This window comes from Passer montanus, unplaced genomic scaffold (assembly GCF_014805655.1).
Source record: "Passer montanus isolate IOZ18808 unplaced genomic scaffold, ASM1480565v1 scaffold26, whole genome shotgun sequence".
Classification (NCBI taxonomy): domain Eukaryota; kingdom Metazoa; phylum Chordata; class Aves; order Passeriformes; family Passeridae; genus Passer; species Passer montanus.
The window spans coordinates 7053951-7073177 of NW_024367261.1; the positions used below are offsets into that span (position 1 = coordinate 7053951).

The 19227-nt window shown below is 38.2% G+C and overlaps 1 protein-coding gene across 2 annotated transcripts in view; it reads left to right on the forward strand.

The window, feature by feature from the left end:
• Nucleotides 1–19227, forward strand: part of CDKAL1 (CDK5 regulatory subunit associated protein 1 like 1) — a 381816-nt gene that overhangs the window by 155234 nt on the left and 207355 nt on the right. For both annotated transcript variants that reach the window (XM_039712037.1, XM_039712038.1), the window contains exon 9: nucleotides 18172–18275. In XM_039712037.1, the coding sequence (XP_039567971.1) occupies nucleotides 18172–18275 (104 nt within the window). The remainder of the gene's footprint in view (nucleotides 1–18171; nucleotides 18276–19227) is intronic.

The following is a 19227-nucleotide window of genomic DNA, read 5'->3' on the forward strand; positions in this document are numbered from 1 at the left end:
CTGACTTGTGTTTGCATAAACCATCTTTCCAGACATGAAAGGTCTATATGGAATGAGCCTAAATTTGACAGTTATAGTTAGCAGTGTAGCATTAAGTCATGTACATCATCCTGTGAAGGAGACAGCTCTTCAGACCTCTGTTTAATCTGTTCTTTTTCCTTTGGATTATTTACATCTTCAGGGACTCATCTTGTCCTTTATAGCAAGGATGTGAATCCAAAAGAAATAGTCCTGGCCTGATGAAAGTGGAACTTTTTGTGTGATTCTCGTTAATGTCCTTTCTTGCAGACACAACTGCAAGTCTGAAAGCTGGTGCTTTCCTGTTTGCATATCATTCCCAAGGAGTCAAGAAACCCGAGTGCCTGTTGGTGGGATTGTGTCAGTGTTACTTAAAACAGGCTTTATCCTTACAAATGGAGTTTAGTTGTCTAGCTTTTTTGAAGCAGTGAGAAGTTTTCTCTGATGTTGCCATATTTGGTTTTGACTTCAGGATAAAGAATGGTTGCTCTTGGAGAGATGGTGGTAAACGAAAATAAGTTTTTAAAATTTTTACCTCTTGATGATTAATTGTAATGATTAATTCCTCTTTTCAGAATTACTGTTGGTTGCCTGTTTTTAGGGAGATTCTTAGTCTATATCAGGAGTGGTTGGGGACTCTTAAGTCTTACTCTGTATCTTGAATACACTAAATGAAAGTGAATAAAGAACCCTAAAAGAATGTGTTGTGCTGCTAGGAATATGTTCAACAGCTTTGCTTCTGAAACTTAATATCACCACTGACAACATCATATATATTTAGGTAAAACACAAAAATATGAGGTTAGGTCTAAAATAAGGAACTCTGTGCCATACATCTCCTTACCTTCAGTTGAAAATGAGCAAACCACATTTTTAAAACTTCTTTTCCCAAAAAAAAGTGCTTGATAAACATGAGCCAACAAAGGTGACTGACAGCCTCCCAGGCTGCACTGAGCTGAGTGATTCCAGAGGGTGGAGGGAGATGATCCTTCTGCTCCGCTCAGCTCTGGTGGGACACACCTGGAGTACTGGGTCAAGGCTGGAGCTCTCTGATATGAGGGAGATGAAGAGAGACTGGAGTAGGCCTAGTGGAAGGGCTGTGAAGGTGAGCTTTTCAGTGTGTGCCTGGATGTGCCTAACAAGGACAGGGCCAGGCTGTTCCTAGTACTCTCCAGGGACAGAACAAGAGGCAGGGGGCACAAATTGACATACAAGAAATTTTATTTAAGCATAAGGAAAAGCTTCTTTTACAGTGGAGGTGGTTGAGCTCTGGCAGAGGCTATCCAGAGGTTGTGAAGTTTCCATCCTTAGGGATAGTCAAAAGCCATCTGGACCACCTGCTCTGGTTGCTGCTGCTTTGAGCCGTGAGGGCTTGCACCAGATGATCTCCAGAGGTCCCTTCCCACCTCAACCCCTCTGTGATTCTGGGGTCTTTTAAATAAATATAAACAGCAACAGAAAAACTCAGGAGGATTTAGATACAAACACTATGCATAATAATGAGCTTGCTTAATGCTGTTGGAGACCCTTACTCCAGAGGTAAATGTTGGGGTTTCACACTTTAGAAAGTAATACCCTAAAGTAAGGGTTTCTTGTCCCATGTAGAGTGCATCTTCATTTCCTGACTTAAAAGAATTTCCTGTGCAATCCTGTAGGCCTGGTCAGCCTCAGGAAAGAGGAACTTTTATTTCCAAATTCCTTGCCTGCTAGGCAGAATGAAATATTCCCACTGGAAATATACACCCCAAGCTTCTGTCTCTGTAACTTAACATGTTGAATTTCATCATCTTGATTTACAACAAGACCTCAATGCTTTTTAAAGAAATTTTTTTTCTGAATTTTCCTTCAAATATATGTGGTTTTTTTTTATTTTCCTATGTAGAATTTTGATTTTAGGGTCTATTTTCAAGACATTGGATGAGATGTAAGGTTTTAGCTGTTTTTTTTTTTTTTTTTTTAGGAGTTTTGTTGATGTCTGTGTGGACTTTTTGAAAAGGAGCTATTAAAGCAAAGGTCAAGTACAAAATTGTCACTCATCACATGCTTATCTGGCTTATTTTTAAACTAATACACAAGTGTCTAAGTATCACATGCTCTTTCTTGCATTGCAGACTGGTGCCAGTCCTGGTGTCTTTTTTGTTTTTAAGAGATAAATGTCTAGTGGTTTTTGTTTGCAGTGACTATAGTTTGTGAGTCATGTATGTCATATAATGTTGCTTTGTTTCTGAAGTTCAGTCGTTCTGCAGAAGGTAGATGGAGTCTCCACATTTTAACTTGGTATTAGGCTGAAAACTGCAGCTGGGGAATGTTTACTGAAGGGTTTGTTTAGTCATTCACATTCCTCTTTTCTAACAGTTTGGTTTAGATCATTTGTTAAAGAGCTTAAAGAACTCCCTTTATTGGTGTAGACGGGGTTTTTTTCTGCAAGTTAGGTTTTTAGGTGATTTTCTAAAATTTATTTTTCCTTTACAAAAACCCTTTATTGGTGTAGACAGGGTTAAAAAACCCTGTTTTTTAACAGAATCTGCAAGTTAGGTTTTTAGGTGATTTTCTAAAATTTATTTTTCCTTTACAAAACTATCAGTTACTTTTAAAATTTTTAAGTATGGGTAAAATAGTGTAATGATTCATTACTAATAAATACATATTGAAGCTTTTGTCTTTTGCTTTAGGTATATAATAATTCTTCAGTAAAATAAAATGTAATAACTTTGAGGTACTGTTTATAATTTACCATTTAGGACTAGTCTAAAGGACAGTTTTGTGCAATAGAGAGAAAGTATTAGTAGAAGGTAAATTTATTTATGGAAGTATCAGCATCTTTAGGAAAGCTCAGCTTGTGTGTTCACCAAGCACACTATAACCATGTAAATAACCTTTGATCCTAAAGGTTCTAAAGAAGATCTAAAGAAGAGTTAGAAGTGATGTCTTCTGTAGGCTTGGCCATTTTGCTTGAACAGGAGGCATATGATAATGTTCTGCTTGTTGGCTGTGTCTGCAGTGGGTAGGTTTGCAGCGTGACTTACTATATCTGCAGCTGGTCTCAGAAGTGTTTTCTAGACATGTTAAAATCCTAATCCAGTTTTTTTTTTTGGTGGGAACAGGGAATATACTCCAATTTGAGAGATATGTGTATATGAAAGCACCAAACAAGCTTCTAGAAGCTTGTTTGTTGTAGGTTCCTTTCTCCTGTAAATGTTTCACTCATGCACTCACTGTACAACCTCTGCATCTGTGCTGCAAGTCAAACTGCTGCAGACACTTTTAAAGCTGCTAATATGTAACACAGTCATTCTTTGTGGTTCAGACAGCTGCTGAACTTACTGCTGACATTATTATAGGAATTTTCATGCTTAAACTTAAATTAGGTCCTCTTCCTGTATTGCTGGTTCATTCCAGCAGCCGATGTATTTTTGAGTGTTGTTTCCTTGAGTGTAGTGTTAAAGTCAAATAGAGGAGCGAATACTTCCTTAATAAAACAAAAGTCAGTTAAACAAAACAGTTACAGAATGGTTTGGGTTGGAAGGGACCTTGAGGATCACCTTGAATCCAACCCCCCTCCTGTCCTCAGGGACACCTTCCACTAGACCAGGTTGCTCAAAGGCCCGTCCAGCCTGGCCTAGAACACTCCAGGGTGTGGAGCATCCAGAATTTCCCTGGGAGCCTGTTCCAGTGTGCCACAACCCACACAGTCAAGAATTTCATCCTTATATCTAATCCAAAACCTACTTTCTTTCAGTTTGATTTATGTATATTCTTTTAAATGGCACTTAGTGCTAGTTAGGTCTCAAAGGTAATATTGCTCTACCTATATCCACTTAAAACTCTGGTCTCTGCTGTCCTCCTGCTCTTCTTTGTTTAGGAGTTTAGGATTTATTATGTCTTATGTACATGTGGAATATTTTATGAATGTTGTTGAATATTGTATGCTCAATTATTTTCTTATGCAAACAATATGTGGGGAAAAGTAAAGTTCTCTTTTGAAGTAAAATTATGAGAGTAATACATAAATACTCAGTAAATACAGTAGCTTTTTTATTTTAGTCTAGAGGAACTGAATGGCTTTATTTTCTGAAGGGATGAATGCTCCTCTGTGAAGCAAAACTTAGAGACCCATCTCTATCAAATCTTGTGAGGCTAGAAAGTTTGAGTCTATAGTTTGCATAAACTGCCTTAGACATGAGCACACACAACAGCTTACTGCACATCTGCTCATTGGGGGCTTTTCTTTTTTGTTTATACAATACATTCAGGTCTATTCCTACCCCACATCCCCCATTCTTTTCTTTTACATGTGGTAAAGGTGTGTTTGCAGAAGAGAGTTTAGGATTTTAGGATGCATTCAAGTTAAGTGAATTTAAAAGTTAAAATGCAGCCAAATGTAACTCACAACAAAACGGATAAATTTAACCTTTTGTTTTTGGTAAGACTTATTTACATTTTGGGTTGATATGAACATTTCAAAGCAATATGGACAGGCACAAATATACTTCTCCATTCAGGGAACTAAATTATGGGCACACATCTGCTCACACTCATACGTATGGACACAGATCTGGAGCAGTGGAAGTCCTTGGTCTGTAGGAAGGAAGAGTGTTCTTGTTAGGTAACAGGGTATCAAAGAGAGGAGATCAGCTGTAGTGCAGCTTGTTCCAGTACTTGGTGGCTGTCATAGTACAATACTTCCTTCGGTCTGATAGTATTTTCCTGTTTTACAACTTGTGTCCCTTTCTTCTAATCCTGAGACCTTGAACCTCCAACAACAGCTTGGCTGTGCCCTCACTGTATGCTCCCATCACCTGTTTGTAGACAGCAGTAAGAGCTCCTCATTCCAACAAGGAGCAAGCCAGTTTTCTTCATGAGGTTCCTGTTAGCCCCTTTCTCCAGGCTATTTATGTCCCTCTGAATAGCAAACCCACCTTCCAGCATGTGAAGTGATCCCCCCAACTCCACTTTTAGATTTGCTGCAGATATGTTACATCCCTTCACCCATATTGCTGATAAAGTTGGGAGATTGCAGTGTCCCCAGCATTGGTCAGTCTCTGAAGATCACATCATCAGTTAGACTTTGCACTGCTCACCACATCCCAGCAGTCCAGCCCATTTTTAACCCACTCTGCTGAACACTTATTCAATCCATATCACACAAGTTTGACTTTACAGATTCTAGAGGAGCCTTGCGAGTTAAAAACAATAAAAAAAATCAAGTCTCACAACATTCCCAGTCTTCCCCATCCCACAGGGTTAGTCACCACCTCTTTGTAGAAGCCAAGGTCAGTTCATGTCTTTCTTCAGACAACTCAGCCTCTCAAGGAAAATGTCTATTTAACACATGTCTAGAAAAGCACATAATCATCTTGTCGTACGAGGTCATCAGCCATATTTGTGTGAGCATTCTTGCAGGGAAGTAACTGGTTTGTATTTCTTGCTACATCTCCTTGTTGGGTCTGTTCAGAAGCCCATAGGCACATCCTGAAAAACTCCCTCTCATCCAAAAGGCTGGGTCTTTTAAAGAACTTGGCTGAAGCTGAAAAAATAGTTCAGGTCAGCCATTGCAAAGATAATGTTGTAGCCAGATGGAGATGTGGAAATATGGAAAAAGCTCCCATTTGAGTATTGACTAAGGCCTGTAAACAGCTGAATTGCTGAGCTACTTTGTGTTTTGTCTGTCCATTCCTTTTTATTGTTAAGTCTTGCTTTGGATGACTAGGACTGCCTCTTGTGTATTTTCCAGCCTGTAATGTCTAGAAGGCTGTTTAGACCCTGAATCCCCAAGAGGTTCTGTGGCCTATTTTTAATGCTCTGATTTATGCATTAAGTGCTTTAGTAATAGTCTTTCTGATTTTCTTTTAAATGACTGACCGTAACTATCTGAGTGGCAATGGAAGTGACAAGGCAAAATAAAAAAGTCCTCTTAAGTCCATCTTAGTGCTTTACAAAAAAAAAGCTAGCAAATTATGGTTTCTGTCAGAGCTGGCAGCATTTGAACTGGAAAAGTTTCAGGCTCACCACAGAGTTGAGTAGTTAAAGAGGCAATCAAAGCATACAAACACTGGCCAACTAGCTTGGAAGAATGTCAGACCATTCCAGTCCTTGGGACATGAGGACACTGCAGGAGAGTTACAAGCATACAGGTCACCAAATACAAGACAAGATGAACACGTTAAGAAAATGTCAAGGAAAAAAACACCAGAAAATAGAATAAAAGATCTGAGGAATTATTAGAATGGGAGAATTCTAGAAAAGTAAAGCAGATGGAGAAGTTGATGATGATTAATAATGAAAAACTACAGTTTTCTGTTTTTCTGCAGTCACTAGTTTTAAATTCTGCAAAGCATACTTAATTCAAAGAATAACATTACAAAATAATGAAAATAAAATAATTCATAACTGTTTGTTAAGTAAGAAAGTTATGTCCATGGTCTGACTGACTCAGCTCTGTAACTGCAAAAAGGGGATTAATTTGCTTCTGAAAATCCCTTTGGAGACTCTAAAGGCAAACATAAAGGCTCTGGTTTAAATTTCTGTTTTTAAAAGAAATAAGTCCATGCATCTTATAAGAAAGTCTGTTTAAATGAGTCTGTTAAATTGCTTTGGAAATCTGAGATTTAGGATTGGGAAATTAGTGTTGAAATGTGTGGCCTTCGTTCATTTTACATTGACCAAGTAATGCATAGGGAAGAGTTTGCATTTGAAGCATGTATGTATCTACTGCTGCACAGACGCTTCTATTTCCCAGCAAGAATAACAATTTTATTGCAAGACACAAATGACATTTAGGAGCAACAGCATAGTATTAATTACTTAGATCCTTGTTCACATTGGAGTTTCTGACAGTCCTACTGCTACCACAACCAGTGGGACATTTTGGGGCAGAAAGCTTTGTGTGCATGCAATCGTGGGAAGGGGTTCTTTCTAGTGATGCCTGAAAGATAGGCTGGAAATAAATCCCCATACCTCTGCAGAACAGGTATTTGTTTGCTGCAGCGCTGGTGGTGAGGGGGATATCTACACCTAACTCACCCACCTTTGTTAAGTGCTCTGGTATATTTATACACTAAGTATTGATTAGTGTCACTATGTCACTACACCATCATCATGTAGGCTCCATAACCTATTTATATTCACAGAATAACAAGGTTGGAAAACACCTTCAAGATCAATGAGTCCAACCCAGCCCCAACACCTCAACTAAACCATGGCACTGAGTGTCACATCCTGTCGGAACCCAGAGCATCTCTCTGGATGCCCTGGATGTCTCAAAGCCCTGGCAGGGGCTCGGAGACCCTGGCAGGAAGCCAAAGACACCTGGAAATTTGACCTTAATTCACAGAGCAAATTGCCAACCTTATATAAAGAATTACGGGCCACAAAAGTTTAAGTAGCATAGTAGTAAGAATCACAGGGTGGAAGAAAAAATTTTAGAGCACTGTGCAGGGGGGTTTGAAATTCTGTACTTGGGGGTCAGGGGTTCTAAGATGGAGGGATTTCGGTGTGCCCTGTCCTTCTTCTCTCTTCTCCTTGGCATCCATGTTCAGGATGATGTTGGCATGTGTGGATTGGTTCATAGTGAAAGTGCACTTGCCAACAAGGGCGAAAAGTATTGGAAATTAAAGGTAAATATCTTATACGTAGTTTTCACTATAAAAGAGACAACCGCCCCGTGGGCGGGGGAGAGTGCCCTTGGCTGTCTTGCTGATCAGACCTCGGCTGGACAGACAGAAAAACTTTGTAGATAAGGAACAATAAACGCAACTGAAGACCAAAAAGCAAGAGTCCAGACTCCTTCGAAAGCGTGGCCTGCCCAGAACCACCTTTTCCTGTGCTGGGGCAGAGACGAGTAACAGCTGACCCTGGCAACATCCAGGCTTTGTTAAAGACATCCAGGGATGGTGACTCCACCACCTCCCTGGGTAGGCCATTCCAGAACTTTATCACTCTTTCCATGAAAAACCTTTTCCCAGTATCCAACCTATATTTCCCTTGGCACAGCTTAAGACTGTGTCCTCTTGTTCTGTCAGCTGCTGCCTGGTGAGAGAGACCAACCCCGACCTGACTACAGCCACCTTTCAGGGAGTTGTAGGGAGTGACAAGGTCACCCCTGAGTCTCCTTTTCTCCAGGCTAAACACCCCCAGCTCCCTCAGTCATTCCTCACAGGGCTTGTGTTCCCAGCCCCTCACCAGCCTCGTTGACCCCTCTGGACATGCTCCAGTGTCTCAAAGTCCTTCCCAAACTGAGGGGCCCAGAACTGGACACAGCACTCGAGGTGTGCCCTCACCAGTGCTGGGCACAGGGGCAGAATGACCCCCCTGCTCCTGCTGCCCACACTATTCCTGATACAGGCCAGGATGCCATTGGCCTTCTTGGTCACCAGGGCACACTGCTGGCTCATGTCCAGAAGCTGCCCAGCAGTACCCCCTGGTCTTTTCTGCCTGGGCACTGTCCAGACACACCATCCCCAGCCCATAATGCTACAGGGGGGTCATTGTGGCCCAAGTGCAGGACTGGGCACTTGGACTTATCAAACTTCATCCTGTTAGATGCTGCCCATCCATTCAACCATTCCAAGTCTCTCTGCTCAGCCCTCCTAGTATGATCTCATGGTTATTAGATTATTCTTGTGCACTGTGCTTGCATCTCCCCAGTTTGAGGGTTGTCAGGGGTCTTTGATGAAGGCTTCCAAAGTCTTCTTAGCATGTGAACTTTTCAACTTTGCTTTTGGAGCATGCGCCATTAAGGTGTTCCTTGGTCTGTCTGGTCTTAACTGGTCTAAATTCTTAATTTTGTGTCTAATTGGCTTTGCACTTGCCAATTTTTCATTAGTACTATACTTATCTGTCTTTAAAGCTATCTACCTGGTGAGGTTTTCTCTTTTTTTTTTTTTTTTTTTTTTTAGGATTTAGAAATTTATCTGTCTTTAAAGCTATCCACCTGGTGAGGTTTTTTTTTTTTTGTTTATTCAGCATTAAGCAACTAGTTAACTGTATACTAGCCACTATATTATATAAAAAGTTATTTATATCAGGTTGTATAGGTATAAAAGGCTATGATTCAGGTTATATTGATATCAGGTTATATAGATATATAAAAATCATGATTTAGGTTATATTGACATCTTATAACTGAAGCTATATAAGCACTTTGTAACTTTGACTTAAGTTATAATTGGTAACTTTGTTTTTATTATGCAGTTATTTCCATTATTTTACCCAGACAATTCAGATCCAGTTTCTCACAGAGATTTTACAAATACTTTTTTGGAAACTGGTCTGATGGCAATCTCAGATAAAGTCTAAATTAAGCCTGGTAGTTTTAGTGCTGCTGAAATGTAACTTTTTTTCCCCCCAGGATGTTTTGACCAGTACAAAAACAATACCTTTTATCCCAAGAATCTGTGTGGTACCTGCTGTATGTTATAGAATTATCTGCAGCCTAATGTTTCCTGTGAGATTTCACCACTCTAAAAGGGTCTGTCCCAAAAGCCATTCAGGAAGTAAAAACAATAGCTCTTGTCACAGGCAGTGGTCTACTTTTCAACCATGTTTTCTGTGGAGTTGATTCAGAAGCTGCTGATGTTGTGAAATGCATGGTAAATGAAGTGGATTGATTATAGAAGGACACTTGACTCCCATTAGCCTTATTCCAGTCACAGAGATCTGCTGAAATGCTTCATTCCTGAAACAGAACTTTAAATGTGCTCTTTATACACACCCGTACCCCTAAAATTCACAATTTAAATTTAAATAGTAGTGTTTCATTAAAAACTTTGAAAGCTTGATTTTTAAAAGCTTTTGAAATTTATTACTAACCCAGTTATGTTCTGCAGCACATTCTGTGTAAGTTTTGCTAAGTCATCTGCCTCCCAGTAGAGTATTTTAAGTACAATTATAAACTATTTGTTGCTTTAAATACTAAGGTAGTTGTCAAGTCACAGCCCTCTGCAACTTTATAAATTAAAACAAGTCTCCAAGAATCCTGTCCTCAGAGGTCACTTTCCAGCCACTGCTGTTCATTAGGAGGGAACTGAGAGTAACAGTTCCTCATGCATAGTGATAAAGTGATGTTGGGCTGTTCTGCCACTACATCTCTAGGATTAGCTGTGAGCAGATTTCTAAGAAAGTATCTTATTTATCTGCGCTTTTTCTGCCATAGCTCTTCATTTCTACCCCCTTCATTACTACTGTTTGACTGAGACCAGGAGTCATCATCTTCTAAATATTATTGCTGTTTATGAAGTGCTGAAAGAATTGATGACTTGCAGTTACAATGTCATGGCATTTTCTGCTCCATGCAACCACAGAACCTCATTTATCTACCTGTGCTGTTTGAGCTGAGTTGCTTTCTTGATATTAATGCCTGTCTTGATCTGCCCCCAAAGCTGATTTCTACATAGCCACACAGCTATTTGGAAATACTTCTAAAATAAGTTATGTCTCTATGAATCACAGGGTTTAGCTTGACTTGTATAGAAAAAAAAAACATTGCCGTTTCCAGTAAGCATCAAGCACTGTACTGTTTTGGTTCAGGATGGGGAACACAGATGTGTGCACCTTAGCAATGGGATGTTTTATTTTGTAACATCAATTTAGAATGCCTTAATACATTATTTCAGCTGCAAAACTGTGTGACCAGAGTAAGTAATCAAGAAGTTCTTCAGACAAACACTGGAAAGTGCAATTGATGCACTTGATGTTAAATCATTGGCCTTGAAGTGAGTAAGGTGAATGTAGGTGATATAACTACACAGCTGTGACCTTTCAATCACCCGCACTTGACTGTAGGAATTCAGTTTCAGAAAATGCAAATATTTAAAATATGAAATTGAATCATATTATGGCTTATCAAACCAATGGAGCTGCCTTCTCTCCAAATTCCTTTTGATTAGTAATTAGTGTGACATTACCAAGTAAAACACTGGCTTCCAAGATCTTTAGAAGAACAAAATTTAATGCATTTCCTTGCCATTTTGCTGAGCATAGCATGAGTAGCAGAATTAAAAAACAGAATCTCATGGTGGCATCCTACTTTGAGAAAAATGTGTGCAGTCCCATGTGTTGTATGGTATTGCTTGAAGGGTCATACTCTTTTCTGCTAAAACTATTTTAAGAGACTTTTTAGGCTGGCATTGCACTTTCAGAGAGCTTTTATCATAGCATATCTCTAAAATACTTGGCTACAAAGATAAGTTCAGACAAGTCCTGTTCTTATCATATCGAAAATGTTGTAACCTCAAGTGCGTGTGTGTACCTGTGGCTGGTGTCCAAGCTCATTCTGAACAAGCTGGGATACCAGAAACAGTATTTCTGTAATAATGTGGTTTGCTGCTTAGACTAATTAGCCTTTATGAGAAATTGCTTGCCACTGTTTCAAAAGTATTTTAAATCCTGAATATTTTTAAAGTGAAAACAACCTCCCGTACCCCAAATATTTGTCAGGAAGTTATACTCCCTGTCATTGTGGGTTGAAAAGCTTTATTGTAAAATGTGAAAACTTTAAGAAAATGAACAGTTTCCTGAAAACAAGTTGGGTATATTAGGCATGCCCCTTTAAAAAAAAATATTTTTTTTAATTTTCCTGCGAACGACTTTTTTTCCCACTGATCCATTACAGTTATGCTTGAGGGAATTTAGATATTTTGGAAGTAAAAGTAGACTTAATAGAAGTAGAATGCAAAGAAGTATTACTGGCATTTAATTCTACAAATATAGTATAATATTTAACTATAAGTATAGTGTCAGTGTTGTTAGGTTTTCAAAACTTGGTATTCTAAACAGAAAAACATTTGTAGAATTCTACTAGCTTTTGGCAAGTAATTTGTGACTAGTATCCATCTTTTCACCTGCTGGCAGTAGGTATTTTGTCTATTTCTTTTGCTCAGTCAAGCCTGCAAAGGGATTTTTCTCTGTATTCACACTACAGAACATGTTTGTCAAAATTACATTTGATAGAAACTGTAAACATGTATTTTAAGAGCATAAATCTCTTCTCTAACCTGTATTTTGAAGCAAGCAAATGACGTTCTTCTTTCAGGAAAACCATAGTTTTAATACAAAATATTCTTGGCCTGGAGCTATTGAGACCACCTGAGGAAATCTGGTGGTAGGTGCAGAGAAATGGCGTGGGAGACAGTGATGAGCAATCTTTCCATGTTTGTACTGATGTAATGTGCCAGGGGTATCAGTGGCGCCATAATACTAGCAGAATTTTTTTAATAAATAGGGCAAACTTCATAAAATTTTGAATATGTATAGTTAGTCAGACCTCATAAGGGCGAGTATTAATATTTAGTCGGAATTGTGATTAATGATTTTATGCAAATTGCCAGTTTGGTACACCACCTTGGGAGCAAGCAGGAGTTTACCAGATTATTCCAGCTATTGAGGGAACAATTTCCCAAGAGTAACCATCTGCAGAGTAGCAGAGATCTTCTACCATATTATATATATTTTATATATATATATATATAATTCCAGCATTCAACTCTCCTGTCTTGCTCACAGATGTACATTCTTGATCAGTCCCTTTCAATTTGAGTGACACACATGCTAATGGCTCATCACACACTGTAATTGAGCTGTTTTCTGATCCTTGAATGAAAGATATTTTATGTTTTTCATATCTGAGGGTGGAATCTTGTCTTGACTAAACCTAGTGGCATGAGTCCCATTAAGAGGAACCAGCATTTTTTTTCTAGTGTCTGCACTCTCATGCTTGTCTTCTGCTGAAATCCACTGATTAGTCCCACTGAAGGAAAGTCTTTATTTGTCTGCTGTGTCATAAGCATTCTTACTCATAATTAGTTCCATCTGTAAGGGGGAGCCTTTCATGTTAAGTGTGTGTTTTATGAGGAATATTATTGTTTTGAAAATGAAGAGTTGGGTTAGTATAATGCACAACATGAGCCCATACTAGCTAAACATTATAAAGACCATTGTTACCTATATCTACAAGAAAATTTTAGGCACTTTACCAAAATGTTGATGATGCTCGGTTTGGTAATGTGTTTGAAAAGTTTTTTAATTAGCCACATGGTAGTAATTTATCTGTGGATAATATTTTATCTTGCTGTGAATAGTTCTGTGTATTGGGCCCATAGCTGATTAAAGGTTAATAATTCAAAGCAAAAGGTTAATAATTCAAAGTACCTTAATCAGTTTAGTATGTTGGAAAACCAGGGCTCGGTCTTCTTTGTTCTGGAATCACTCTAAAATTTAGCCAAAACATATTGGCAATTAAAAACACAATTATCATTAATTATTGTTTTCTACAAAAGTCTGTGATTTCTTTGTGCAAAAAAAAAAGGCTTTGACCTGCATTAATACAAACTAGCAGTTACAAACCAGCTATAAATGCTTCAAGAATGCTCCCAGTTTAACAAAACAAATACTCTTTTGCAAGTACTGGATTCTTGGCTGTTTAGTCCTATGTAAGTGAGCTACAGCTATGGTAAAGTCTGTTTTCTAAGGAGATGTTGGTTTTAGGTGAATCACTTCGTGGTGGATGCCACTTAGTAAGAGGCAGTGCTCAGATTCTCAAAGTTCCCAAAAGCCTTTTTCCACTTGATTGTCTGTGGTCTGAATATGTGGCAGCGTGGACATATGAGTAATTTGTTATGCTGGAAACTTGGAGAGGAGGCTGGCTTACTAGGGAAGAAACCACTACAGATCCTTGATTATACTTATGGTTTGGTTTAAATTTCTATTTTCCAGAATTGTAATTGTTATATCTGTGAAAAGTGGTTAGTTCAGCATTTTTACAAGTAGTTTAAATCTACATCTTTGTGTTGATCAGCTGTAGCCCAAAAGATTATTTCCTTTTCCAAGTTGTTATTAATAAATATAGTACAAACAGGATATAGAAGTTTTGTCTCCTTTAGTTTGCTTTCTAAAACTGATCTTTTTTTTTAATGTTATATCTAAGTCTGTCTCTTTTTGGTTTTGTTATATCATCTCTTAAAGTACCAAAAAAGCGAAAAACTAAATTGTTTAGATGTGTCCAATACTTCTTTTTTTTTTTTTTTTTTAGGAGGAGTAAGTTAATTATCACAGCAAAACTTGAAAAAAGTCTGCCTGCAAGTTCCAACTTTCAGCTCCTACCCCAAAATAAATCAACAAACCCTCTGAAGTTGTACTTAAAGACCATAGTAATAAATGTCTTGGAAGCAATACCACATACCACAGTGAATATTTGGAAAATATAATATTGTGAAAATATTGGCAAATATCATAATACTGTGAATATTTGGAAAATATCTTCTTTATTAATGGCTCTTTCTCCACATTTCCATGCTCTCTCTGTGACAGAGTTTACTGAAATACCATAGAAGAGCTGCTGTTACTGCATTTTTTCAGGTAGCGCAGTCTTGTAGGACAAGAGCATTGATTGAAGATATGAGAATTATGCTCAAGATTTGGAGATTAATAATTTCAGTATTTGGCACTATTTGTTGCATAGTACTTAACACTCCTACTGTTTACTATTTTTGCTGTAAAGCTTTTCAAATACTGTTACCCAAATACAGAGCAAAATACATAGTAAGGGATGTATATGACTTATGCATAAATTATAAGGAGAGAAGAGAAAGAGGTGACATGGTGTATTTTATAGATGCATCATACATGATAAGGAAACGGAAAAGTTCTATGTATATAGCATAAATTATCCTTTTTACTGTACCTCAACACCAGTTTAGATTTTAGATCTGTTTAGATCTATTACACGGGAGTAAGTTTAGAAGTTTTTTAAAAATAATTTACTAATATTACAGTTTTTATCAATCTTAGGTTGAGTTGACACATCTGAAGGTCTCCAAAAGGATTGTTTTCATGCAAGGTTACAGTTCAAGGCAACACAAAATTTGTGATGAAGTTTTTGTTGGAACTCTTAAGGCAGAATTTACAAATGTAAGGAAATTATAAAAGTTGTTGCGTTTTCTCGTGCATTTTTTTTCTCCCAAATCTGAGCTTAGATTTGAGCCCATTAAATTGACTTTATTCCTAGAGAAAAAGTCTTGATGCATCCTTTTGTTTACTGATGGCTGACAGAATTCTGTTCTGTGAGTGAAAAAGCCAGTGTCAAAGTAACTCCCTGTTCAACGGGCAAGATTGTTGTAGTAAAATCTCTTCTTGACCTGAGAAGTTTGACAAAATAGCTGGTAATTTTATTTTCTTGGAGAAAACAAAGGTTAGTATAGTACAAAGGTTAGTACATAATATCACACCTTTTGTGTTTTGGTTCCAAAAGGGCAGACATATTTGTTCTGAAACTGATTTTATGTTTCCTTGACTGATCAGTAATGCTTTTTCTCTGTATAGCTGTGTGGAAAAAGGCTGAGATTTAGCTGAATGAATGATGTGGAGGGAGAAGAGTGTTTCAGTGGTATGTCAGGATGGGAGCATGTGCTTAGAAATGAAGTGTTGGGTTTAATGGAGAGTTGTGCTTTGAAAACACACTAACAAAACAGAAAATCAAGAAAAGAAAAAAAAGGATGGAGACATGCTTTGTGTAAGAGCAGCATAGAGAGGAAGAAGTGCTCATGGGCTTTGAGGGAAAGCCATTCTTGGCAAAATTTAGATGACTGTGACCTAGAAGAAAAACATTTTCATTTGCTATGTAGGTTACACAGACAAAGCATAAACCAACTATCTGCTTACACTTTCTCGATTTCAAGTGCTACCTTTAACACATGCTTCAGATCCTCTGTGATGAAAGGCTTCTGATTTGCAGGAAAAACATGAGATACTTCTGATGAATTAGTTGTATTTGGGTGGCAATGAATCACTTATTTGGAACAGGTTGTAAAGATTCAGATTAAGGGATTTTTTAATATTTTTACTAGCCAGTTGGATATTTTATAGGCAACCTTTTTCATATACATTTTTAGTTAATAGAACAGTCTGATTGCTGCTGTTAAGCAGGTATATTTTAGTTTTCTGATCAGAGGTGAATGCTGAAATCTGATGTTTTGGTCTGATAGGCACAACAAATAATATACATATCCAGAGAGAATCACAAACTACCTTGATGTTCTCTTGCAGAACATAAGATTTCTGTTGAATGGAGGAGGTCTCGGGGCTGAGGTCATGTGCAGGAGGGCAGCTGAACAAATTGTGGGTGCTCTTCCTGAACCCCTGCTTATGCAAATGAAGCAGAACTAACATGTGAGGGGAGTTTTTGTGAAGAAAAACCTTTGGAGTCTGCAAAGCACTAGTCACCTAATCATGGAGATGTCAGACATCATAATAGAAGACAAAATATATCCAGGTAGTAAACACAATCTTGGGGCTGGTGACTTCATCAGATCCCACCCTGTGCTATCTTTGCCTTTTTGGTATTGTTTTGAAAGTGCTATGGTGTTAGTTCCAAGTATGCTGTAGTTGGAACATTTGCCTTTTCTGGTACCTAAATGTTTTCTTGTCCTGTTTAATATCTTTGTTGTTGAGGGCATCAAGTGCATCCTCAGTAGGTATGCAGATGACACTAAAGATGGGCTGGGGTGTAGATCTGCTGGAGGGTAGGAAGGGTCTGCAGAGGGAACTGCATGGGCTGGGTTGATGGGTCAACGCCAACCACATGAATTTCAAAAAGGCTAAATGCTGGGTCCTGCACTTGGATTGCAACAACCCCTTGCAGTGCTGCAGGCTGGGGGAAGAGTGGACAGAACACTGTCCTGTGGAAAAGCACCTGAGGGCGCTGTTCACAGCAGCTGAACAAGAGCCAGCAGTGCCCAGGTGGCCAAGAAGGCCAATGGCCCTGGAGCAGGGCAGGGATTGCCCGCCTGTACTCGGCACTGGTGAGGCCACACCTTGGATCCTCTGTTAGTTGTGGGCCTCTCACTTCAAGGAGGAGATTGAGGGGCTGGAGCATGTCCAGAGAATGGAAACAGAGCTGGGGAAAGCTCTGGAGCACAAGCCTGATGAGGAGCTGGAGGTGTTTAGCCTGGAGAAAAGGAAGCTCAGGGGAAACCTTCCCACCCTCTAGAGATGCCTGAAAGGAGGGTGTAGCCAGGTGGGGGTCTCTTGCCAGGCAACCAGTGACAGGGCAAGAGTAAATGGCCTCAAGCTGTGCCAGGGGAAGTTGAAGACAGACATCAGGAAAAACATCTTCACTGAAAGTGTGGGCAGGCATTGAAACAGGGAATTGCCCTGGGAAGTGTTCGAGTCCCCATTCTTGGAAGTGTTCAAGAGATGAATGTAGCACTTAGTGCTGAGGTTTATTTGATGCAGTGGTGATCGTTCAAATGTTGGACTTTATGATCTTTTCCAGCCTTAGAGATTGTATGATTTTATGAAGCTGTGGCCTTTTCAATGTGAAAATGGACAGAATTTATGGTATTCTAGTAAGCATGAACAATGGAAATATTTAAAAAGAGTTTTTTGGGGTCTGTGAGGTTTTTTAGGGCTTAGGTTTAAATGTTTTAACCTATACAAAGATAGAGCAATATCAGCTCTAAAAAGGGGAGAAGAGAAAAAAAACACAACAGGCTTACGATACGAAGTAGTTTTTGTTTGTTTTAGTCTTTCCATCCTTGTACTCTAAATAAGTCTGCCTTTAGTATACTGCCAGGTAAATTAAAAACAATCCATTATTTCTTCATTTTCTTGTAGGAGTTTTCATTAGTTCTGCAGTCTTTTGTGCCAAACTCTTTTCTAGTTGGTGATTCTGTCTTCATTATGTTGTTTGTTCTATTTATACAAGCCAAAGGAAAGTTTAAAAAATGAATTGAAATGTCTTTTCAAGTATACACACTTTAAAAAATCTACTTTCAGCCCTTCAGGACTTTTTTCATTTACTTTCTTGTTCAGGTTGGATTTTTTATGTAATAGTGGGATTGGAAACCTGGAGATTGACCTTTAGTAATAAAAAATTATTAACCTGATTGTACCTTTCTAAAAAATATTTAAATTCCCACTATTAGTTTTGTATGTGGTTCCCACTGATTGTTTTTCAAACTTTCACATAGATGTGAAAGATACTTCAAGAAGTTAGGACAGCAGAACAGTTTTCAAACTATTCCATTGATTTAAAAATGGAATACTACTATTTTTGGTCATAGATATAAAAACTCAGTTTTTCAGAGGTGCTTAATAAGTATAGCTGTACCTATAAAGACTTTCTTGGCTAGAAACTGAGTATTTTCATTTTCTCAACAGGTGTCTCAATGCATGTACCTACTGTAAAACCAAGCATGCCAGAGGAGATCTAGCAAGTTATCCTATTGAAGAACTGGTGGACAGAGCCAAGCAGTCTTTTCAAGGTAAGGAATTTTATCCCTACAATAAAAGTCAGCCACTGAAGTGTATCTGAGCTTACCTTCAGATATAATGATTGGGGTACAATATGACACTGTTGCTATTAGTAGTCATAGCTGTGTCTCATGGTGTCTTTGTGGCAGAAAGCTTTTGTTATGGTGTACACCACTGTTTGCAAAATGCAGTCATACAAGGAGTCTTTCATTTTGATTTTGTATTGTTCTGTGTATGCATCTTTTGAAGGTGATGTGGAAGTGATAAAATTTGGTCATTTTACTTTATCTCTAATTTCTTTTAAAAAGTGATGGAAACCTTTTTTCATTCAGCTATGAAAATTTAATGAACCTTCCAAGGATTCTTAAATCCTATCCAGCGATACATTGCTTTTGTTGGTAATTGATTTAGTGAAGACATTCTGGGGTGTTTCGGAGACCCATACAAAGCTTATCAGCTTTTAACTTCAGTAGAATATTTGTAGTGTCACATGGATTCAAATATTAAGTTTTTCCTGCAGTACACTCTCTTGGGAAAGTATCTGCCTAAAGCTCTTGCATGTATGTTAGTTATGATAGCTTTATTGTATCTTAGTATTTGTTCTTTATATCTAAATTTTACCTGTGTTTCAACAATACAGATCTCCAAATTATGCAGGTATTCATTGTGAAGGCACAGGTGGTGTTTGTTCTGTTTTTGTGCCATTTTGAGGGGCTGAAATGTACATGAAAAAAACTCAGGTAATTCTGGTAGCAGCTCCTTCCATCTTTGTATGGAATATTTTGAATCAAAAGGAATAAATACAACATTTGATGTCAGGTCCTGTGTGGATGCACAGACAGTACATCCCCTGGGCTTCAGTTATGGCTCTGAGAGTTGAATATGTTCTAGTAAGAAGTCTCCAATGATTGAAAGTGTTTTTGAATCTATCCTTATTTAGGGATCCATAATGAACCTTACTTA